Below are 25,286 nucleotides of genomic sequence, written 5' to 3' on the forward strand. Positions count from 1 at the left end.
AATACTCCAGTTTCCAGAAAAGTGCACAATTCACAAAATGCTGTTGGAGGACCCTTTACTGTTCAGGTATTCTTCAGGACTTCAGATGAATTGCTAAACATGTCCATCTAATCCAGACTATGTAATCTTTTATTCTTGGGCTTAACACATTGCCATCTTGTGGGGAATAAAAATCATCACACTTCTTAAAGTACATAAGAAAGCAGGCATAAAAGAACCTAATCTATTGCTTAATAAATACTACTTCACAAATAAATAAATAAAATCAGCTTCAGAATTGGTGCCCTTGAAAAAAAAAATTGCAAAAAGCATGAGAGCCTCATATTCTCACACCAAAAACAAAAAAAGGAGAGAGAGAAACTGAACTTCTAAATGAATTTATCATAAAAAATTTTTATCAAAATCATCTTAGGCAAACCAAACCTGTGTTGTACGCACCCCTGCATTATTATTTCGCACAACATCTTTCCTACATACAAGAATGGCACCTTTACCTTTAATGCCTCTATTGTCCTCCACTGTCCCCCCCGCCCTAACTCTAACCCTAGTTCACCCCACAGGTTTTCAATGTTATTTACATTATGTCAAAAGATTTGGATGGTCAAAAGCGTGGACTTTTGACCAATGAACCATGCCCTAATTGTTACCCTAGGCCAGATGCAGAAGGATTTGTATTTAAAATCTCTTGATATGGCATGAACTCCATGATCCTTTTTATGGCATGGCACTCATGGCCCTCACTGTACTTGACTTGTGGGATTTGATTATTTTCTCAGACCTACCAAAATGTTTTCTCCTTTAAACATAACTATAATAATTTTAGTACCTTCCAGTCAAGAGGCAAATTTGTATTTAGATAAAGAAAGGGGATTTTCTCATGTAAGCTTAGGTGGTGTCTGTTTACAGGTTTAGAGACCTGATGACCCCCAAATACTGTAATCTTCTTTAAATATTCAGTATTTATTTATTTATTCATTCATTTATCAAACACATTCAGTGGCTAAAAAAGAAAGGCCTGTTGTATAAGATAATGAAAAAATACATAAAATCATACTTTGCAGTAATATGTAAAGCTTATTTTATGTAAGGACAAAATGAAAAAAGTGAAAACGTACAGTAACAGCACAAAATTCTGTGCAACATTTTATACAGAATTTGTATTAAACAATCATATTTCTTATATTACTTATGTTCTACCGTGAAATGACTGAACTGGAATGTGACTGGCCAGAAGAAGTGGTGATGGTGCTCAGCTGAGAGAAGCCACTGTGACTGGATTCCAGACTCGTCATTGAACCCCTAAAACATAAGAAGAAAGAAATTTATCTCATTATCATCATCATCATCATCATCTTATCTTCATCGGTCTTAGTACTTTCCAAACACACACACACACACACAAAACTATATCTCTTTTCACCGTGCCAATAGTTACTCAACTAAAAAGAAGCCAAAGAGAGAGAGAGAGAGAAAACATGTGGGTCATTCTAAGTATCCCCCATGAGTCAATAGCTTGTAAATCCACTTTTAGCAGCAATAACCATTAATAAGATGATGGACTTAATCAGGATCTCAAATTGTTTTAGTTCATTGAGAATTTCTGGTGATTGACTAGGCCATTCCAAAACCTTGACTCATCAGCCATTCTAATGTAAATTTACTGGTGTGCTTTGTATGATTGTCCTGTTGCATGACCCGATTCTGACCAAGTTTTAGCTGTTGGCCATACAGATGTCCTTACATTTGCCCCTAGAATACTCTGGTACACAGGAGAGTTTGTGGTTGACCAGTGGGCTTTTAACCTTTTTAACTTTTAACGAGCATTTAACCTCTTGGCTGATTTTAAGTATTCAAGGTTTCTGTGGTCTGTCCAAACCAAAAAGGGATGCTGAGCCCCCTCCACCCAATGTCTCCACTCTTCAAGGGCTAGCTTGATGGCTAGTAGCTCTCGATCACCAATGTCAATAATTCCCTTCTGCAGGAGTAAGACGACGATAAAAAGAAGAACAGGGATGTAGCTTGTTGTCTTTGGGGCTTCTCTGAGAAAGTATAGCTCCAGCCCTGGTCTCAGAAGCGTCCACCTCAACGGTGAATTGGAGAGAGGGGTCTGGGATAGAAAGGATGGGTGCTGAAGTAAACCTCTGTTTGAGGTTAGTAAAGGACTCCTCTGCCCTTGTATTCCCCCGAAAGGGAAGTTTTGAGGAGGTGAGAGCTGTGAGGGGAGCAGCCAAAGTGCTATAGTTCCTTATAAATCTGCGATAAAAATTGGCAAACCCTAAGACGCGTTGGAGGTCCCGTCTTGAGGTGGGCATGGGCCAGTCAGTAACTGCTTAAACCTTAAAGGGTTCCATCTGGATCTTGGAGGGAGAAATCACAAACCCCAGAAAAAAGTGAATTCCTGGTGAAACTCACATTTTTCCGCTTTGACAAAAAGTTTGTTCTCCAGCAGCCTCCATAATACCTGGCAAACGTGGGTAATATGTTCATTAAGAGAGCGCGAAAAGATTAGGATGTCATCCAGATAGACAAACACACACACATTCAGAAAGTCCCTTAAGACATCGTTCATCAGGGCTTGAAAAACCGCAGGTGCATTAGTTAGTCCAAAGGGCACCACTAGATGTTCATAATGACCAGTAGTTAAATTCCACCCTGGGATCGTGTTCCTGACCTAATCTACATGAGAATTGTGTTTCACTAGCCAGGGGCGTCCAAGAACAATTGGGGTATGGGACTTGTGCATGATGAGAAATGAGAAATGTCTCTGTGTGATTGCCGGAAAGTCTTAAACTTATGGGGAGAGTGCGGTGAGTGATGGGGTTAAGGTTGCTACCATCCAGAGCTTGAACAGGAAGAGGGCGCTCAAGGGGGGTGGGAGAGATCTTGAGGGTTTCTACAGTGTGGGGGCAGATCAGGTTCTGGTCAGCTCCAGAGTCAATGAGGGCCCATACTATGTGAGACCTGTTGTTGATGGTCACCAGGACAGGAAGGCAGGAGCGAGGGATTGAGTTAGTGTCCTGTTTCTGGCCCCCTAGGACCCTCAGTTTCACTAGGGGGCCCTGCCTTTTAATGGACAGGCCACCCGAAAATGGCCAGCTTGACCACAATAGAAGCAGGCTCTTTCCCTGCGTCGACGCAGGCGCTCTTCTTGGGAGATGCATGGGTTCCGGAGCAGGTTTAGGAAGAGAGGGTGAGCTGCAGTCTCTGGGTGTGCGGCCCCTCCCCCGTTGTCTAAGACGAAGACGGCTGTCGACGTGACCGGCAAGGTCTATTAATTCTTGGAAGCTGGAGGGAAGTTCAAGGGAAGCTAATTCATCCTTCACAGAATCCATCAGACCATTAACAAAGGCATCGCTCAAGGCGCGCTCATCCCAACCACTGGAGGCCACCAGGGTACGAAACTCAATAGCAAAGTCATAAGCAAAACGAAAATCTTGTCGCAGATTGAGGATTTGGGTAGCTGCCTCTCGTCCGGTATAGGAGCGATTGAACACTCCGCATTTCAGTGGTGAAAGAGTGGAAGTCCCTGCAGCATCGAGCCTGAGCATCCCACAGGGCTGTGCCCCATTCCCGGGTCCTACCCGAGAGTAGGGTGATGATGTATGCCACTTTGGAGCATTCAGTGGGGAAGGACAACGATTGCAGCTTTAAAACCAGGGAGCATTGGGACAAGAAGGAACGGCAGGTACCAGGGTCGCCATCATAGGAAGGTGGGGCTGGTAGGTGGGGTTCATGAGTTTGCAATGGGAAAGGAGCTGTCGCTGGAACAGCAGCAGGGGCCGGGGCGGTGCCGGGGGAACCGCCTGAAGGGGCTGAATTTGTGACGAAAGGGCAGCAAGGGAATCTGTAACGGTTTGGAGAGTCTGGTTAATGTTTTGGAGATCCCGCTGGTGAGAGCCCAACAGGACACCCTGGCTCCAAAGCTGTTCTTAGTCTGTTTAATTCTGCTGGGTCCATCTTGGCCAGATTATTCTGTCAGGCCCGGCAGGAATATGAAGAGAGCTAAAGGAGCAGGACCCAAGTGCAGATTACAGCGCCAAAATGGGGCATGGCACGTTGGCGGTCGAGCACTTCCGTGTTTTGGGGGGAATTACAATGACGTAATACAGGGTTGGAAAAACAGGTCGAAAAGCCAGAAAAATCAGTCTGCGGAGTGTGAATCAAAAGGGAGCGAGCAGAGACGTTGTCGGGAGCCAGTGCGAGAGTTCAAAGCCAATGAGTCAGTCAGCGAGGCGAAAAAATACGAAAGGAGAGCGAGCAGAGATGTAACCGTGAACCGAAGCAAAAGGGTCAAAAAACAGCCGGGAAACAAACAGCGAACAAAATACTAGAAGCGAAAAACCAAGAACAAGCGAGGCCAAAGACAGAAACAACTTACACGAAAAGAAGCGCGAGAAAACTGGGCTCTTGAAGGCACGCAATAATCTGGCAGCAAGACAGCGCTCTGTGCTTCCTTAAATGCCGGAAAAAATTAGTTGTGAATGGGATGCCAGTGTGTAAGGAGGCAGGGCGTGTGAAAAAGCATGACAGTCAGAAAACATGAGCACGTGCGAGAGCAAGAGGACATGACAGCGTTGGAAAAAAAGGGAGAAATGACGGCAGTTCAAGCTGGCAACGTGACATAATACTATTCGCCAGCTTTAGAAACAATGTGAAGCATTTTGTTAGGGTTGTACAGTATAGGGCACTTATGGAATAAGTATAATGAGATGACAGAGTAGAGGTTTAATATCCTTATCTCACCTAGCGGTTTCGTGCGGTGGCTGTAAGTACGGTTTATCATGATTCAGCACGAGTTTTGGTGCCATGATTACGTTTCCATCTTACCACGCAAAAAAAATGGTTTAACATGCGGAAGCTTGCAGACCTTGCAGATCTAGGCGGAACATCTGCCGGTCTCTCGAGGCGGTGGTGCCTAATACCACCGTGAGATGCAGTGTTAGGCAATGTAAGCTGCCGCGATTGCGCGGCAATGTTCCACTAACCTTCTGCAAAGTTCTGCATGGTCCGCAAGCTTCTGCGAGGACCAGCAAAAACATTAAACATGTTTAAACACGTAACCACGTGATCACAGCGCAAAAACCTGCGGTGAATCATGATGCACCCTACTTATGGCCACCATGCAAAACTGCATAGGTGAGATAGGGGTATAAAGCACTACAATCATTTAGAAAAATCAATAAATGTGGGGTTTGAAAATCCCAAGTTTATTTTCTCATTAACTAAATCAAATTTCATTAATAAACAAAATGTGTCAAAAGAAAAGTCCATCCAGTCATGAATGATAGCTAATGATCAATGGAACATATTTTAAACAAAAAGCAACAAGCAGCTGGCCATCGGGACATGGAGCATAAGTACCACGCCTGGCAAGCACAGGTCTGATACGGTCAAGAAGCTTCTTAATCTGTTGCCTTGAAAAGCAAAACTTTTTTTTAAATAGCCACCTCAGGCAAAATATGAAAAGGGCTGAAATTTTGCCTATAGAAAAAATTTACATGAACCACACGGCCCCACAGTCTTTGGTTTAGCACGACACGTTATATCTCTGCCAGATTGTTTGCCACCTGTTTAATATTAAAAAGTGATTGCCAATTTTAATGCATTAGCCACATTTTGAAATAGGCTAATTAAAAGTCAGTCTATTAGTTCTGATATCGAATAAAATCAATTCTTAAACATTCCTACAGTATATTCCATCATTAATACGACTTTGATAACGTGCCATAATGTGCTTGCATACACCGCTGATTTATAAAGACTGCTGCACAGTGGCGGCGACTAGTGTCTTGAGCTGAAACTAGCCCAAGAGTAAGTAAGTAAGACGAACTTGTGACTTACCTAAGAGATACTTAGCGTACAAACGTTTCGTTAAATGCGCCATAACGTTAAGAGAGAGGTTAAGGTACAACTTAAGAACTACTTAGCAATAAGAAGCTTTCAAAAACCTGGCCCAAGTCAGCATGTCGTTGTGTGCGTTCGCGAGCGTAATTTGACACCGTGCCCCTTCGCTAATCTTTTTAAAGGTAACGTGCAGGTAAATTTTTTTTTTTTACTTTACAAAAGTAATTTAATTAGTGTACGCTTATGCCAGAGTTGGTGGCGATGTTCCTTGCTAATTTTTCTGATAAAACAGTCTTTCCGTTAATGTGTGTGCGTGTAAAACTTAAATAAGAGGTGAGAAAGTGTTACTGTGTAAACAAAAAAAGGGGAGACTGATTCCTCTTCTCCTCTTACTTTAGCTTCACACACATTTATCTGTCAAGATTTATTTTTTACTTTTTTAAAGCTTAATTTGTTAATTTGTACATTTATATTTTGTATTAATTATTTTTATGTATTTATTTTTTTGAGCTGTGAAACAAATCATTTGAATTTTTATCATTTCTTATGGGGAAATTCGCTTTGATTTACGAGTGTTTTAAAATACGAGCACGTTTCTAGAATGAATTGTGCTCGTAATTCAAGGTTCCACTGTATAATAATTGTGGCCTATACCATAAAGCACAGAGAAAAGATTTGTACGCATATACCAATTAGAAATTAGAAAGCTGAAGTCAGAACACAGGGTCAGCCAAAATTAAGGGGTCAAGGAATCAACAGTGACTGGTGCTAGGTGATCTTCTGATCAGTAACCCAGGTTCCTGGGTTAACTCAGGTTACTGAATGTGAGAACACAATTGCAGTCATAGTGATTAAAATGATTGACTTCATTTATGCTTCATTTATCACAGTGGAAAAATGTTTATGCTGTTGTTCACCTGAAGTTGTATTTGTCTAACTCAAAGACCTGCTAAGATCAGGTGCTTTTTATTATGTTTTTACACAAACATAGAACTAAAGAAAGGAGGCACAAACTTTTATACATGAAGGTACACACACACAGTACATTACTTAAATATTTTTCGTCCTAATTGGTTCTTGCATTGATATGTCCCAAATAAGACAGTATTAAAAGTTTAATTTAAAGTTCTATAACCAAGGACTATTAAACCCTAAAATAACCCTTTGCAGTTATTTACCCCTTAAGCTGTAAAATATATTGCTCACACCACTTTAGTTCAGATATATAATTAACATAATGAGAGGTTGAAGTGGAACTATTTTTATAGACACGCACAGAAACCAAGAGAGTGAACTGTGGGAGAAGCTATCAGTCAGCTTGTACACTCTCCCCTTCAAGTTTGATGTCAACAAATAAAAGTAGGTTGAAGATCAAGCGCTAGCTTCCAGATCATCTTAAACCAGTCTGTCTTGTTAGTGCTCTCTTGGTCTGTGTCTAGCCTGCTTGCCAGCCTCTTCCAGGGCTGTCTTCTGTGACTTATTTATAAACTTCAGCTAACTTTAAGATATAAGCATAGCTAGTGCATGGGCATTCATATGCATGTACATAAAAAGAACTTGCCTAGACACAGGCAGGAGGAGACACAAAACACGTCCTGTGGCGAGACACAGGCAGGAGGAGACACAAAACACGTCCTGTGGCGAGACACAGGCAGGAGGAGACACAAAACACGTCCTGTGGCGAGACACAGGCAGGAGGAGACACAAAACACGTCCTGTGGCGAGACACAGACAGGAGGAGACACAAAACACGTCCTGTGGCGAGACACAGGCAGGAGGAGACACAAAACACGTCCTGTGGCGAGACACAGGCAGGAGGAGACACAAAACACGTCCTGTGGCGAGACACAGGCAGGAGGAGACACAAAACACGTCCTGTGGCGAGACACAGGCAGGAGGAGACACAAAACACGTCCTGTGGCGAGACACAGGCAGGGGGACAAACACATAACAGGACATAAACGAGGCGTGGAGCTGAAACTAGACACTAGGGAGAACGGGAGACACTAGGGAGAACGGGAGACACTAGGGAGAACGGGAGACACTAGGGAGAACGGGAGACACTAGGGAGAACGGGAGACACTAGGGAGAACGGGAGACACTAGAGAGAACGGGAGACACTAGAGACGAGAGACCAAGAGAGGGACAGGACGAGGGCTAAAGACATGGCAATCAGCTAGGCATGGCTTTTAGCTAAACATGGTTAAGCTAAGCTTAACCATGGCAGTCAGCTACACATACACCTAGCTAAGCATGTCTTTAGCCCCAACATGCACTAAGCCATCCTTACCTAATAGCTTAAACACACTAGGGAATAGGGGCACAGAAACACAGACAAGGGATACCCAGTGGCTAGGCTAGGGGACCCATCAAAGGCTAGGCTAGGGGACCCATCAAAGGCTAGGCTAGGGGACCCATCAAAGGCTAGGCTAGGGGACCCATCAAAGGCTAGGCTAGGGGACCCATCAAAGGCTAGGCTAGGGGACCCATCAAAGGCTAGGCTAGGGGACCCATCAAAGGCTAGGCTAGGGGACCCATCAAAGGCTAGGCTGAGGACACATCAAAGGCTAGGCTGAGGACACATCAAAGGCTAGGCACACTGGGCAACTAGGGGGAGAGGAAACACAGGACAGCTAGAGACACATAGGGGCTATGGCTAGAAGCATGCTAGTTACTGTAACACAACATAGATCTTAGCTAAACACGCTCCTAGCCAAACACACACCTACCTACTTACCTGCTCTAGCTAAACACAAGAACACAGAAGGACAGGACTGAATCAGCTCCACTAACAGACACACAAAACATACACAGAAACATTGCCAATAGGAGAGCCCAAGTCAACACAACTAAACTCAAAGTAGAAACTAAACAAATAACAAAACAGAACAGAACAAAATGCCCACACAAATGACAGTGGGGTTACCAAAAATGCTCGACCCAGTTTCCCAGTCTAAACAGCTATTTATAGATTAATGGCTACCTCGGTTCAGGTGTGCACTGCCTCACCTGACCGAGGTGCCTGCTGGGAAACTGAGTCGGCCAACAAAAACTACAAAATAAAAACAGTGACCTCTAGTGGAGGACCCTTACACAAGCATTGTGGGGAGGAGTCTAAGCAAAATATGGATTTGAAAACAAGACAGTCAATGCAGATAGCAAGCAATGAAATAACATTGACTGTTGAAATACATTTTATTGGATTTTGTTTATTAATTACACCATTATTTCAATTCCAAGTTGAATTAACACCATATACAGTGTATAGGTCAAATGGTATACATGGCTAATAGGTGAGGTAGGAGAAACCCTTAGCCAGATTTGGCTTAGGGTCCCATGAAGGTAAAGATCAGCTCTACGTATTAGCATTAGGTGTTTTATCCACTTGCAATGTCAACTTTCCTCCCCGAGCCACTGGCATCAGGTAATGGAAAGGGCTGGGAGACCTGGTCTTCAGAGCAAGCTAAGATCACATAGCTTCTTGCAGATTATTTTGTTATTCCTTTAACAATGGAATGTTACAATGTCTGGAGCTAATAGACATAAAAGCTGATTGTTCCAATGTCCAGATTAGTATGCAAATTAGCACAATTTTCAATCTGGAGTGGCCTGTGGTATTCTGTTACCATGCCCTATCTTGGAACTTCTATTTTTACAGAATAGATTTCCATTTTTTCTTATCAGTTCCTTCGTAATTTAATGATTTGTTAAATATGCTATTGTTTAGTTTTTCTCTTTCTTACTTAAATAAGTTAATTTTTGGCTCTTCTTCTTTGAAAAAGCAGTTGATGTGGTTACTAGTATCAGAAGCAGTATGCCTTACTGTTGAAACTGGATTTTAATTCTCATTAAGGGCATCAGCCTAGTTGCAAAAAGAAAAGAAAACTACCAGCAGTATGATGCGTTAAATTATGTGTTTCAGGTGGAATATGTAAGAAATGCTATTATTAGATAATAATGTCCTGTTTGCAAAAGTATGTTTGCATTCAGCGAAGTCCCAACATCATGTAGTTAATGTTGGCCCAATGTCATTTCATCAAAGTTATTTTAACTTTCAAAAACTACCTAATGTACATAACATTGCTAAGTTAATACTGTCAACCAAAATTGTCTCCTGCTATTTAATTTAATTTACTTTTTAAACATGAACCTCATGTGTTGATTATGTGTTAACATGTGGAGCAAACCTGAAGTCATCAGAGTGCAGAACTTCAGTGTAGTACATCACCCTACACTTTTGCGGTGAGACTTGAAGTGAGGATAAGCTAGATGCTGAGCTGGGGAACTGCCACTGAAGTATGTAGTAACCAGGCCAACGTGTTACATGAGAGCCCTACATGAAAAGGGACACAGAGACAATGTATATTAAAGAATGTAGATAAAGGTATTTTAATAAAGCATTGACTTGCAAAATCTAGACAATTTTTTTTTATGGTTTCAGTGTAATAATATAATAAAGTACAAACACAATGTTACTTGAATAGAATTTTTACGTACTTTGTTATTTAATTCTGCCTACTTTTACTACACTACAGTTTCTAAATAAAATGTGTAATCTTACACCAGTATATTTATCATAATCATCATCACTTGTTACTGCACCATTTTGAGTTGGTGACATAATGTCTGTCTATTGCCAATCACCAAGCGCATCAGGCCCATGTGGTCACAGTGCTATTTAACATTACTTAAATTAGTTAGTTGTTGAGTTAGTTAGTATCAAAACCCTTTTCAGATATTTAACTAACATGATGGCCAGGCCATCGTGTGACAACTAACGTTGCTGGTTAGCCATCATGCAGGTGGGTACTACACCACTGATTTATTATTTATTTATCAAACTATGATAATAAAGTAATTTTGGGAACCCTGATATATACTCAGCAAAAAAAGAAACGTCCCTTTTTCAGGACTGTGTATTTTAACAATAATGTTGTAAAAATCCAAATAACTTTACAGATCTTTATTGTACAGGTAAAGGGTTTAAACAATGTTTTCCATGCATGTTCAATTAACCATAATCAATTAATTAACATGCACCTGTGTAATGGTCGTTAAGACCTTAACAGCTTACAGAAAGTAGGCATTTAAAATCACAGTTCTAAAAACGCAGGACACTAAAGAGACTTGTCTACCGACTGTGAAAAACACCCAAAGAAAGATACCCAGGGTTCCTGCACATCTGCGTGAATGTGCATTAGGCATGCTGCAGGGAGGCATGAGGACTGCTGATGTGGCTGGGGCAATAAATTGCCATGTCCGCCCTGTGAGACGCCTAAGACAGCGCTACAGGGAGACAGGAAGAACAGCTCATCATTTTCGCAGTGAAAGCCCACGTGTAACAACACCGGCACAGGATCGGTACATCCGAATATCACACCTGCGTGACAGGTACAGGATGGCCACAACAACTGCCCGAGTCACACCAGGAACACACAATCCCTCCATCAGTGCTCAGACTGTCCGCAATAGGCAGTCCATGAGGAGGAGATGCACTGCAGTACTTCAAGCAGCTGGTGGCCACACCAGATACTGACTGGTACTTTTGATTTTGAGCCTCCCTTCATTCAGGGACACATTGTGAAACATTTTTAGTTTATGTCTTATGGTGTTGGCTCTTTTAGTGTTCATACAAATATTTACACATTAAGTTTACTGAAAGTAAAAAAAAAGGGAAGTCAGAGGGCGTTTTTTTTTTTTGCTGAGTATATTATGCCTTACTATTGTAAAAAAAAAAAAAAAAGCCACAATAAATTTTTATAATCCAAATTCTAAATGTTAATTTTTATTTACTTTTACTTTCAACACTTACAGTGCATCTGGAAAGTATTTACTTTTTCCACATTTTGTTATGTCACAGCTTTATTCCAAAATTGATTAAATTATTTTTTTCCTCAGAATTCTACACACAACACCCCTTAATAACAACATGAAAAAAGTTTACTTGAAGGCCCCTGAAGGACTCTCAGACCATAAGAAACAAAATTCTTAGGTCTGATGAGACTTTCTGGCCACTCTACCATATGGGTCTGATTGGTGGATTGCTGCAGAGATGGTTGTCCCCCAGCTCTTCTTCCAATTATGGATGATGGAGGCCACTGTGCTCATTGGGACCTTCAAAGCAGCAGACATTTTTCTGTAACCTTCCCTAGATTTGTGCCTCAAGACAATCCTGTCTCGGAGGTCTACAGACAATTCCTTTGACTTCATGCTTGGTTTGTGCTCTGACATGAACTGTCAACTGTGGGACCTTATATAGACAGGTGTGTGCCTTTCCAAATCATGTCCAATCAACTGAATTTATTACAGGTGGACTTCAATTAAGCTGCAGAAACATCTTAAGGATGATCAGGTGAAACAGGATGCGCCTGAGCTCAATTTTGAGCTTCATGGCAAAGGCTGTAAATACTTATGTACATATGCTTTCTCCTTTTTTTTATTTTTATTAAACTTGCAAAAATGTAAAGTTAACTTCTTTTATGTTGTTATTATGGGGTGTTTTGTGTAGAAGGAAAAAAATAATTTAATCCATTTTAGAATAAGGCTGTGAGATGACAAAATGTGGAAAAAGTGATGCGCTGTAAATACTTCCCGGATGCACTGTAAGTACAGTAAATATCAGGTGTTTTAAGACTTTTACTCAAGTAGTATTGGAAAAGCTGACTTTAACTAATAACAAATAATTTTCTGGTAATATGGTACTTTTGCTCAAGCATTTCTATCTGTTCTTCCTACAATTGCAACTAAGTATACAGTTCTTTTTTGCAATTCCATGGAAAATCATTGTTGCAGTACTTTTGTCAGTATCAGATCCTTTAACATCTTAATGCTTTTATTTAGTTCTGCCTCACGTCTAAGAAGCTTTAAATAAAAGCAATTGTTGAATGTTTTATGTGCTTATGGTGAAGTTTTATGTGTTTTCTAATTGGTTAAAACTTTACCGTGAACATTTATTCTGAACGTTAACGTTGCATTTAGCAACTTTGTTCTCCCATCTAATTTTAGTGCCTTTTTGAGAACAAGAACAAAAAGAAAAACTAATGGTAACTTGGATTGCGAGTAACTTGGCAAGACTAGCAAAATTTTAAAACTTAATAACAAGCAAGGGCTTGCTATATGAGTCACATGCATGCACTTTGTCTGCTGGCCGTCACATGATCACAACTGAACCAATGGTTCTTCTTTTGCTTGCACTGCAAGATTATGGGTATTCATTTCTCATGGTTGGTTGAAATGGAGGCAAGTCACCAGTGTCATCTATGATGATTGGATGGCCGAATGGCTCTAACAATGGTGTTCAAAACTGCATGGCTATGGCAGCAATCACAGAAAAGGTGCATATGGAACAACTGCGCTAGCATGGCCACACAAATTTCTAGCAATACACTGGCATTTTATTCCACTGGCAGAACAAAAATTGACTTATCACACATTTGTAATCAGTTTAAACAATATAATCATCTCATTGCTGCAATTTTGTTAAAATATTAGGTAAAAAAATTTAGGGTCACGTTAAATGAATGACCTCAAAATAATGTTCTTATTGTGAATAGAACCTCAACACCAAACACATATAGATCTGTGCTCCCTTATGTCAATTTCATTTCAGATTAATTAATACCTACTGGAAAAATGGGATGTACACAACGGCATGTATATCTCATGTCTATTGTATGCAAAGCACATGCATGCCTCTTGAGTGTTATAGTATTATTTGTCAATTTATATTATTTATTTATTTATATTATTATGTCAGTATAAAATGTTCTTAAAAAAAATATTACAGCAAAGAACATTATGGACCCCCAAACATAGCAAAAACAGTGCTACTAATAACAATGGTGTCTCAATGTCTGTTTGAAAGTGAACATTGCCCCATTGTTATGACAATCAGAAATTCCTGCTATGTTAGTACTAAAATGGACAGCACAACTAAATGTTTCTGACAGTAAAATGCATATAGAGTGGAACCTTGTATTATGAGCATAATTCGTTCTGGATTTGTTGGTTTTGTATTGTAAAACACTCGTAAACCAAATCGAATGTTCACATAAGAAATAATGGAAACTCAAATTATTCGTTCCACAGCCCCAAAAAATAAATACATAAAAATAATTAACACAAAATATAAAGTAAAAATAAAACAAATTAACCTGCACGTTACCTTTAAAAAAAGTAAAAATAAATCCCGACAGATAAGTGTTTCCATTTGTGCGTGCAGGCACTGTGTATGTTTGTGTGTGAATCTAAAGTAAGCTCCCCTCTGCCCCTTCTCGTCTTACACAGTTACCCTTCCTCCACTCTTTTCACATACACACGCGCACACACAATGGAAACAATGTTTTATTGGAAAAATAAACAAGAAATCTCTCTAATGACACTCGATTAAGCAACACATTAACGGATTTACTGCTGGAAAGTGAAGATAAAACAAGTTAACCTTTACTTTACCTTTGAAAAGAATCACGACAGATTAGTGTTTTTTGTGTAAAGCAGAGAGAAATAGTGTGTGTGTATCTGTGTGCGTCTTTGAAGGAGAAAGTAGGAGGGGTCTGCCTGTGTGTGTGTGTGGGACACAGTGTCCAATGACGCGCATGCACACAGACACAAAAAGCAGGCTGTTACAGAGAAAAAAAATGGATCTTTGACCTTTCTATTGAGACTTGCTTTTGCTTTACACACGCACTGAACACACATGCATTCAGACACAAAATAAAATGTTTTATGCACACACACGTGGTCACAGTGATATAGTAAACAGTACACGTGTGTACAGATCTTGATTATACCAGTAAGAGACATGCACTAAGACCCAGCAGGGGAGACGATTACCCACAATTCCGCAGCGCAAGAGAGAGAAAAAATGTTGGCTCAATTGTGATTATGTGATGCCTTGGCATCAAAACAAGGAGTGCATGCGTGATACATGATACGCCAATGGATGGTAAACCAAGACTTGTTTGTTTTCCAAGTCAAAATTTATTACAAATCTTTGTTCGTCTTGCGGAACACTCGCAAACCACATTACTCGCAATCCGAGGTTTCACTGTATATTAAAATATATATTTTAAAGCTAGTAGTAGTAGTAGGTAAGAAATACTTATGAAAACATTCTGAATGTCTACTTTCCAGTGTGCAGTGCCCATACTACAAACTTTTATAATACCTGTATGCTCTCGCCCTCTCTACAAGTTAGAGCAGTTTCCACCAAACTGTAGTCCTTCCCCAGCACCCATGTCTTCTCAATCATTTGCACATTGTTTCCTCCAGGAGCAGTCAGACTGCCAAGAGTATCTCTCTTCTGACATTGTGGAGCTTTTTTTGAGTGATAGATCTTGAAAACAACATCACCTTTACACACGTCAAAGTCCCATGTAATAACTGAGGATGCTTCTGTGATTTCAATCACCACCTGACAATGGAAAAGTTGGGACACAAAATATGAAGATGTAGGACAAAAAAAGTTTTTACTTCTAGTAATGTATTGTTCTTTGAGTACCAGAAGATGGCACCATCCCCCATAACATTTTTCTATACTTTGTGGCAAGACCTGGAGCTTAGGTTGCTATATGAACTGCGTCAAGAGCTCTAAAATACCTCATGTGGAGCTCCCTTTAACACACTTGCAGTTTTATAAATTGTTTCTGTCCAGAGCTTGATCTCCTCATTTTCCAGCTCCTCTGCTGTGCGATACAGTGATTTGGGAACCAGGCCACCCTCCGGGACCTCACACTGCAAATGAAGCAGAGACACACCTTACTCATTTATACTCATTCACCAATTAGACTTTTTTTGCATTTCATTTCAGAAATGCTTATTTCAGACATGCTTATTATATATGAACTCACAAATTTCAGCTCAAGCTAAAGTGAGAGTCATTATTTTATAAAGACATTATGTTCATGATATCTTACATAAGACAGTATAAAAATGTATATGAAGGCTGATTTTGGTAACCCATAATCAGGTGCACCTGATTAATTTAGAAATGCAAATTTGACATCTAATTATTGACTGAGTAATGTGCACTAAAATGACCTAAGAGGAAATTAGATATGAAGATTAAAGCAGAGGAAAAATAATTATGGCTACATAGAATTATTGCTACCACCTTTGAAAATAAGCATAATACTTCCAGTGATAATTCCATAATGCCTAATATTCATTGCAACCAACTGGCCACTGGACTCACCGGACAATCTCCTCCAAGAAAGTCAGGGATGAACTCTTTGTCGATGTAATCGACCAAGCCTCCTGAACCCTGGTAGTCATTACCAGCATAGATGAGGAATTTCTTGCGAGTGTTCTCATCAATGAATGGGCTGATCTAAAGGAAGAAGTATAACGTCAATAATGCAGAAGGCTTTTAAACACAAACATGACATTTAATTAACCATGGCTATTGAGAATGTAATAACACCTTAAAAACCTAATTTAACACATGACATTTTAGTCCTGGTGGATCAATGTGTGATAGCATTTCGTGTCCATAGGTATATACAATATGTTGTATAATCTTAGAAAATAATCTTGAAAAATACTATAATCAGTATAAGCCTACAGTCAAGATCAAAAGTGAATTCTCCCGCTCTCAACACTGTGTTTTTGTGTAAAAAAAAAAAAACATACTAAAAAAAACATCTGATCATAGTGGGCCTTATTTACATTAAGGCTACTGTCTCCCCAGTCACTGCTGTGCAGGTGTGAATGTGTTTCATGAGTTTATTTGTAACTGCAGTGTGAGCAAAAATGGATGCCCCACTAGTGATTTGTACAAAAGAAGAGAAGCATACAATGATTAATTTTTTGCGGTCTAAGGGTATCCCTGGTGCTGAAACAATTCATGAAGGAGTTTTATCTAAAGCATTTGGATATCTGTAAACAAAAGTTCCTACTCTAAGAAAGGTGAAAGTGAATTATTACTAGTGACAAGACATGGATTTATATCTACAAGAGTATGGAAAGGAAACATCCTAAATTGCTGACCAAGAAAAAGCTCAAAAGTCACCAATTATTTGGAAACTTTAGGCTTATACTGTAGTTTTCTGGGATTCTCATGGGCCGGTATTGGAATATTATCAGAAAAAAAAGGTTTAACAATCAAAAATGCTTATTACAGTAAGATGCATATTGAAGCACTGAAGCCTAAACTTCAGATTAAGGTCTATCCAAGGGTGTTGTGATCTTGCACAATAGTACACATCAGCACACTTCTGCCCACACTGTCAAACCTACAAAAATTGTTTTGAAATGTTAAAACATCCCCTTTATAGTCATAATCCTACTCTATCAGACTTTCACCTATTTGGTCCTGTGTAAGCAGCCCTATGCATTCATGGTGCCCAGCTCGCCTTAAAACATTTTTTAAATGAGGGAATAAGAAAGCTTGTTGTCAGATGTATATTGAAAAGCAAGGACATTATGTCAGAAAAGAAGTATTTTTCCTTTCTAAAAGTTAATTTAAATAAATTCTACAGCCAGAGTGTGGATAATAATACATTTATTAATCAGTTTTTTAGGTAGCCATTTAAAAACCAATTCATACATCTTTAGGAAATGCTTTATCCCAGTCAGCCTAAGTAAGGACACTAGGTGGGATATTACCCTAGATGGAATATCAGTACATTTTTCTCATAGCCATTCTGTGGGAGAAAACCAAAGAACACAAAGGAAATCCAAATAAATTACAAGTGCATGAAACTCCTCACAAACTGTAATTCAAGCTCAGGACCATGTTGGTGGCTTCATGGAGCTGGAAAGCAGTATTCTACTTTTGTTTTTAATTCAGGTTGATTTATCATTTTTGGATTTTAAAAAATATACAGTATACCACACTAATAAGTCATAACATTATGACTACTGACAGGTGACCTTAACAACACTGATCATCAACTATACATCAGCGAACTGCTGGTAGGATCATGTGCACCCAATGCATCACCCGTCGTAGCAAAGGCCAGTCCGTCCGGTGCAAACCAACACAAAAGCCAATGCAGCAAAAATCACTGAAAATGTAAATGCTAGTCATTTACTTGTTCATAGAGAGCCCATCACACACGGCCCAATAGACAAAGAGCCTAAGGCCGTAATCCTGGCCACAAAATTTCCCAGATCCTGATAAGGCACCCATTGGATGCTTTGGACAAACAAGTCATGGAAGCCCCACCCCGCAACCCACATCACCCAAGGGATCCGGTGCCAACATGCAGGTACCAGACACCACATCACACCTCCAGAGGCCCTACAGAACCACACACTAAGGGGCCAGAGCATCCCAGTGTCTGATAGGTGTACTGTATATACCTCCAACACAGAGTGTTACATTTTAGTTTCTCTGTAAAACAACCCCTGCTATCCCAACAGTTAATACAGTTCTCTAAGCTTAGGCTACTATTCTCTTTCTCACTGCTGTTAAATAACACTTTAATGTGCTTATATCCTTGAGAGAATTATGGTATACAGTACTTTTTTAAAGCTAAAGATAATTAGGTATACTTGTATTCATGATTACATAACTGATTACATAAAAACATTCATATAAGGTTTGTTAGCAGAGTCAGATTTTCAAGCCCTACTGCATACAGTGTGTAGTGTCTTTAAGCTGAAAATGTTGCAGTTGACTGAAATTTGACAAATAATATTTATGTATAGAGCATGCTTGTGTTTTTACCAGTGTCCAGAGCACGGGAAAGATACGGGGAGCTCTCAGTATAAGTAACCGTCCTAGTGTCTCAGGGTAGTTGGCCTCCACCACCTCTATAATCCTCAGTAAAGCTTTAATTCCTGGCCTCCACAAATGCCTCATATTTAACCCTTCCAGATCCACCAGACAGGTCCAGCAACTACACATTACAGTAAATACATTAAGGATAATAAGCATAGTGGAGAACTATATAGCCAATGGACATGAACCAAACCTACCTAATGGGTCTACCAAACATGACTGTGTTCTCCTCACAAATCTTGAGGCCTTCCTCATTAATGGACAGCACCTGATAAAGAAACAACAATAAGAGATGATAAGTGAGTATGGGTGCACTTTTTTTCATGGCAAATATACTGTACATTTGAAATAGTGCTGCTCACATGTCGTAGAAGAGATTCCTCCCCTAAAGCCCGCACAAGTCCTTTGGTATCCATTTGTCCTAGCCGTAAGATGTAGAGAGGTCGACCATCTATATAACATACCAACACTTATTATTCTTTATTCTGGACAAAATCAGCTTTCCATAAATAGGTTTCTTAGACTTCTACTTTCAATCACCGTGTGAGCTACTGTATGCTTTTACCTAATTGCAAAATTTGTGTGGGAGTTAATTGCAAATAATTATGTGGCAATTTATTTATTACTGGTTTAAGCTGGTAATTTCCACTATCATAATATGCTGTATGCATAAAAACACTTCAACATGTAGTTTAACAATAGTTTCAACATCACATCATTATGTAGAGAGTCATTAGCCATACTCTCTCTTTGGGTGGAAATTATGGATAACAAATGCTTAGTAAATGACCCTCAGCACATCATGCAAAAGGGGTTTTAAGCCTTCATGCCTTTGTCATGATGATGCCATCCCCCTGTGTAGTAGTCATGCAACAGCTGTGGGCATGTCCAAGTATCCAATAAGAAGTCCATCTGGTGCTGCTTCCTCCAGGTGAGTGTATGGCATAATGCCTCCCTGGCTTTCTCTAGGTTAAAGTCCCGGGAGCGCAGGAAGCGTAACACATGTTGGTCTTTGGGAAGCTGTGACAGATGAACATGAGTAAAAATTATATAAATCTAAATCCACATTAAATACAACGATAACCTATAGACTTTGCCTTCTTCAGCTCTTACTGTATGTCGACTGCTAATATGAAAGTGACCATCCAACTAAATAAGGAAAGACAATGGAGTTGTTTTTAGTAATTAATTTAGAGATTCAATCCAAATGTTTTTGAGGCATAATAGTTGTTGCAAGACAAAAGGATTTTCACAGGGCCATCTTAAGAGAATTGCACTGGTGGGTGTGAAATCAACCAAAGGCTGGCACCTGAACCAGTAAGCTCTAGTGTTTGAAGAGGGATCAAGAGAGGGTTTCATACCAAATGTTTTGAGGGGCAAGGGTGAATTTGGGCCAGATCTAGACTAGTTCAACCTTTTATTGTATTACAATCTGCATATCAGGCACAGCAGCAAAATCACTGTTTTGTGTGTCCGAGACCTTTGATGTGTCCCAAACCTTTCTTAACATCTATAACAAATCTGGTAAGCAAATTTGGTCTTGCTTATTTTTGCATAATGGGCCAAAAGTGGGAAAGTTACGTCCTGTATGTCTGATATGAATTTACGTCAGAACTGGCTCAGTACAGACCCATGACTTAGTTTTACATTTGGTCCAACTATGACACAGAAACAATTATAGATAGACCAACATTGGCCTAGCCTCACCACTTTAAACCATCTTCTGTTCTCAATTCTCTTCTTCAGTACTTACTGTTTTAAGTTTTTATAACAGGCATTACCTTGCCTAAACCATGCCCATAAACTTTAAATAACCAAAAAAGAGATTACATGTTCATACACATCATGACAGATTTACTATTACCCAGATGTTGTCCAAATTACGAGGTTACCAGATTACATATAATCCAGGATTGCTTCCCTGACTCAGGTCTAGGCTCAGCAGTGTTATGTGGCATGGGGTCAGTTAAGTTCCTAAATGTACTGGATGTTCAGGTTATTCCATCTATGGTACAGCCACATTTCAGGAAATATTGGTTATGGGGGCATGATGAATAATTTTCACACAGGGCTTGACCACCAAATTCAAAACTATCATGGTTGAATGGATGAATTTTTGAGCTTGAATGTGGAGTACAGGAATTATCATTTAAATCACAATGTAAGCAGGAGACAGAAAATTGTGGGCCTGTGTGCATGAGTAAGAGACTTAGTATGAGTGAGAATTAAATTGTGTTAGAAGAGTGCCAGTGCGAGAGAAAGTTTGTGTGTGTGTGTGTGTGTGTGTGTGTGTGTGTGTGTGTGTGTGTGTGTGTTAGTTATGTAGGCTATAATACATATGTATGTGGGAGGAGCATGTGTAAGACTAAGGGAGAGGTACACTTGGTGTCAAATTGAGCTCAGCTTCACACAAACAAGTATCGCAAATGCAAGACAAGACTTGCAAACAGCTTCACGCAAACTCAAATTAAGAATTGCAACAAACTATATATATATATATATATCCATATATATATCCTGAATCACACTTAGTATACAGAATTATATCTTTGTGATATATGACACTTAGTATACAGACTTATATCCACATGAGCTAAAAACAAACAAAAGTTTTGGCCAGGTTAAGAGATACCCTATTGTGCCCCTATTTTGCAATTTCTCAAAGAAATGCCTACAGTACTGTAGATGCAATTATTTTTTCTTCTTCTTCTCCTGTATATGTAACATTTTCTGCGATTAATTCAGGTCATAGGAATGGGCGGATTTGGCGACAAAGCTAATACTTACAGACCTATTACTTTTATAGGGAATTAGCCCAATGATTTTTCCAGATACCCTTTTATTGCTTCAGACCAGATGTCTGTATCTCCTTTAAAACTCTTACCCTGAGCTTCTGATTAATTCGGACTAACTTGGGTTTTCAAATGCACCTTTTGGCCACATTGTAACTCCCTATTACAAAGTGTAAAGTGTAAGTTGTTTAGGCCAGATTTGAAGGGGTTAATTTTTTTGTTTTTATAATAGATTTTTACCCAATTTTTGGGACTGTAAATGCTGTATATGACTTGCAGTACAGTTTTTTTTTTTGAGCAATTCAATTAGTCATTTCTTGTTTCCAAATCTGACCAAAAAAAGAAGAAAGAGTAGGAATGGGGGGAAAACTGATATTTTATTTCTAGCGTATTCAGGGGACCCAACCAAACGTTTCTCTATACTGTAAGATTTATGGGGGTGTATACCTTATTTGGTTTTGTACACATGGCCGCACAGTCCCAAATGTGAATTTTGGGAAAGTTGTTTGTCGCATCCCTTGGAAAAGTAATAACGTAAGTGTTCAAGCAGACATTTCACAGCCTGTCCCTCCATCTGTGCAGCCTTTTTTACCAAAGTCGTGCATTTTTGCATTACCAAAAATACAATAATAATAGTAGGGGTGCCCTAAAGGTGCCCTTACTAACTAGATAAAATTCCTAGATAAATTGTGACCAGTTGTTATAGTACAAAATTCTGAAAATTGTTGTAAATGGCACTTGTATGACCCACATTAATCAGTAAAGTTTAAAAATAACAATAACCATACTGCTAATAATAAGAAACTACATAAAATTTCTGGAGAAACTGCAGCGTATAATATACTTGCTTTTAACATGCCTGCATCACAAATTCAAAATTTTGTTTGGTATGTAGCCTGGCCATGTTACAGTACCACACCCATATGTGCATGGCTTATGCAATATGCATGTAAACAGTAAGGGGCAATGTAGTCAGCGGTATGTCAAAAATGGTAAAAAGTTCAGAGGTATAGTTGTGTGACCGGACCTGCAATTACCACCACCTGAATGGCATATCTTTGCTGCTGCTTAGTGACAAATACACATATTAAAGCAGTTGTTGGGAGCTAAAAACCTTTTTAAATTTTGGGATGTAAACTAAGTGTTGCCATGTTTGTTTACTTACGCTCTCACTTATTGCCTACTCCTTTATCCTGTATATCAGTAACAGTAACTGGGGATCCTGAAGCCTCTCAGGAGACTCTCACATGCTCATTCACACACTATGGGCATTGGACTGTAGGAGAAAACCGGAGTAACAAGCCCAACATGCACTAACTTATGTGCACCGACCCGAGTCAGGAATCAAACCTGGACCACCTTAACCACCCATGCTTGTTTATGTCAAATTGTTTGATTGAATTAACATGTCATACAGTACATACTGTAGGCAAATATATTTCAGGAGCTCTGGAAACATATTAAGATATAATTATTTCACTTTGTGTGGGCATTTATTATACTTAATGATTACAAGTTCCGTACATGTTCCGTACAATTAAGCAGCTTCAAGTTGTGAGATTATAAATGTAATCTTTCCTTACCTTTCCTTTGTGAGTTTCCTTCAGCCACTGGCGTAGACGAATAAAGCAACTTTCATTCAGCGGGCTCAGCTCACCTAGATAGTGTCTTATGTAATCTGCATCTAACTTATCTGTAGCAGTCACAATACAAAGCCAAACATGTATTTTAAAGACACTATCCATTTTTGCACTTTTTGGGAGCTGTTAAAGTTTTACTCATTTAGAGTTTGTTATTGTTATGTTAATTTGTTAAATGTAACGTAAAAATATGGAATGCACTTTTAGTCTACCTTCCACAGAAGAAGACAAGGTCTCTAGAAGGTTACTGTCGACTTTTTCATGATTTTCTTTACTGCAGCAAGTTGTGGGAATGGCAGTTGCCTTGACAGTTTGTTGCAGTGATGCTGTATTGGAAGAAGGACTCCAGCGAGGTATATGGGTTATACCCTCTGTCTCTAGTTCTCTGAGGTAATATTCAATTATCTCTTTGCCCTGCAGAAAAAGGGTATCCATTGCAAAAAGACACATGGATGCAGCAAAATTAAAAACACACACTATCAAAAAGACATTTTTACTCTTGTCTGTACCAGAAAGGATGGCTTACAGCACAGTATTTGAGTTTGTGGAATTGCTCTGTAAATGCCATGGCTGAGAAAATGACAAGCCAATACATCAATTAAATTCCAACCAATGATTTGTGTCAATCATGACTAGCACAGGAGAATGTAGAAGCACTGTTTTATTCTTTATAAAAAATACTTTAAAAAAAAAAAAAAAAAAGCAATGCCTATATATGAGACATTTAAGTAAAACCAGGATTAAATGTTCTCTTAACTTTTTGAGCATTACATATTACACACAGAAATTCTTACTGTCCTTGTGAGGCTGCCATTGAGATATTAATTTATGTAATTATGCCTACACCTAAATTTAAGATTAGGTTTGCTAAAAAACGAAGCAACAAAAAGGGGAGAAAAGCCTGTTTTAAAAAAGGCTGTTTTAACTTATTCTTTTATTATTATTTAAAAGACTGGGCCCTTATTTAAAAAATTGAAAAAGCTGTCAGGTATACTGATTCTTGTTGTTCTTGTTGTTTCCCAGCACGATACACTGTGAGCACACACACACACACACACACACACACACACACACCTTTTTAATACTAGAAGCATACTGCCGCATAGCAATCTTCTCTGCTGTACTCTCAAATCCAAAGAAAGACTTAATATCCATACTGGCTGACTGCTCAAAACATGTCCAGTCTTCATTTTCTGGGTGTACCTGTGAAGAGATTTTGTCCATGGACAGATGGTGTAAACTTCATGATGTATTTTAACCACATACTGTATGTAGGCAACTTATAATATCACAGAGCTAGATTGGTATTCAGAGTATAGCAGCAGAGTGTCTGAAGATCTGAAAGGGATGTTTGTACAGTTTAGTGGCACATCATGTGTCTTAGTAAAGCAAATACAAGGCCTACTACAAGTCAATAAATTCTAACTCAGGAAGGTAATTTAAGCTCATACTCAGACACCCAAGATGAGTTAGCAGTGCTAGACTATCTGACCATCACATAAGTGAATTTGAAACTTTTTTCAAACTTTAGATTAACAAAACTGTACTGTAAATTGTTTTAAAACATCATAATTAATTTGATTTCAAGTGTGCGTTTCTGACCGTGTAGCTGCAGTGCTCCTTGACGATTACCCTGGTGGAAAAGGACTCATTATAAGTCTCTATATGCAGACTCCTCCTTTGACGATCCAGTGTGTTCTTCTGCACGAAATACAGATAATCCACCCCTGCTATCTGTAGGTATAAAGTATTCATATGTAACTGTGCTGATAGATTTTGAATTCAATATAGCTTTGTGGGACAAAATTCACTGTAAAGTACAAAAATAAAAAAAATTGAGTGAACTTATCCAGTGTAACACACAATCAGTAAACCATCAGTAAAGAATAAAAAGCCTTGTGAAGGATTAAGCACTTCTATATGCCCTTAAAGACTCATGCCCTTGATTAGACCCCACCTTGCCTAATTGAATTATGGATATAACTAGGAAAACCAGGCACCTGTTTATGAAAACCTGGGAGACAGGATTTTGTCAAGATACAGATCTCGGGAAGGATACAAAAACATGAACAAAGCACTGAAAGCATCCAAGAGCATAGTACAGTATGCGCCTTCATTCTCAAATCAAAAAGATTTGAAACAAGCAACAGTCATCCCAGATCAAACAAGTATACAGGAACAAAACACCTTGGTCAGACAGTTAACCAAGAGCCCAAGGGTCACTATAAATGACATTTTGAGTTCCCTTGTGAAGATAGGAGAACCTTACAAAAGGACAACCATCAC

General features: G+C 39.2%; 1 protein-coding gene across 1 annotated transcript in view; it reads right to left on the reverse strand.

Moving 5' to 3' along the window:
• Window positions 1-548: 548 nt before the first annotated feature.
• The window catches only part of LOC128544797 (SEC14-like protein 1), a 30,238-nt gene continuing 5,500 nt past the window's right edge, over window positions 549-25,286 (reverse strand). The window contains exons 3-15 of the mRNA XM_053515067.1: window positions 24,603-24,734; window positions 24,075-24,203; window positions 23,213-23,414; window positions 22,944-23,053; window positions 19,399-19,588; window positions 18,931-19,019; window positions 18,766-18,836; window positions 18,515-18,686; window positions 16,037-16,171; window positions 15,442-15,576; window positions 15,011-15,256; window positions 10,032-10,177; window positions 549-1,299 (exon numbers count right to left, since the gene is read on the reverse strand). Of these exons, the coding sequence (XP_053371042.1) occupies window positions 1,194-1,299; window positions 10,032-10,177; window positions 15,011-15,256; window positions 15,442-15,576; window positions 16,037-16,171; window positions 18,515-18,686; window positions 18,766-18,836; window positions 18,931-19,019; window positions 19,399-19,588; window positions 22,944-23,053; window positions 23,213-23,414; window positions 24,075-24,203; window positions 24,603-24,734 (1,863 nt within the window). The 3' untranslated portion in view covers window positions 549-1,193. The remainder of the gene's footprint in view (window positions 1,300-10,031; window positions 10,178-15,010; window positions 15,257-15,441; window positions 15,577-16,036; window positions 16,172-18,514; window positions 18,687-18,765; window positions 18,837-18,930; window positions 19,020-19,398; window positions 19,589-22,943; window positions 23,054-23,212; window positions 23,415-24,074; window positions 24,204-24,602; window positions 24,735-25,286) is intronic.

This window comes from Clarias gariepinus, chromosome 16 (genome assembly GCF_024256425.1).
Source record: "Clarias gariepinus isolate MV-2021 ecotype Netherlands chromosome 16, CGAR_prim_01v2, whole genome shotgun sequence".
NCBI lineage: Eukaryota > Metazoa > Chordata > Actinopteri > Siluriformes > Clariidae > Clarias > Clarias gariepinus.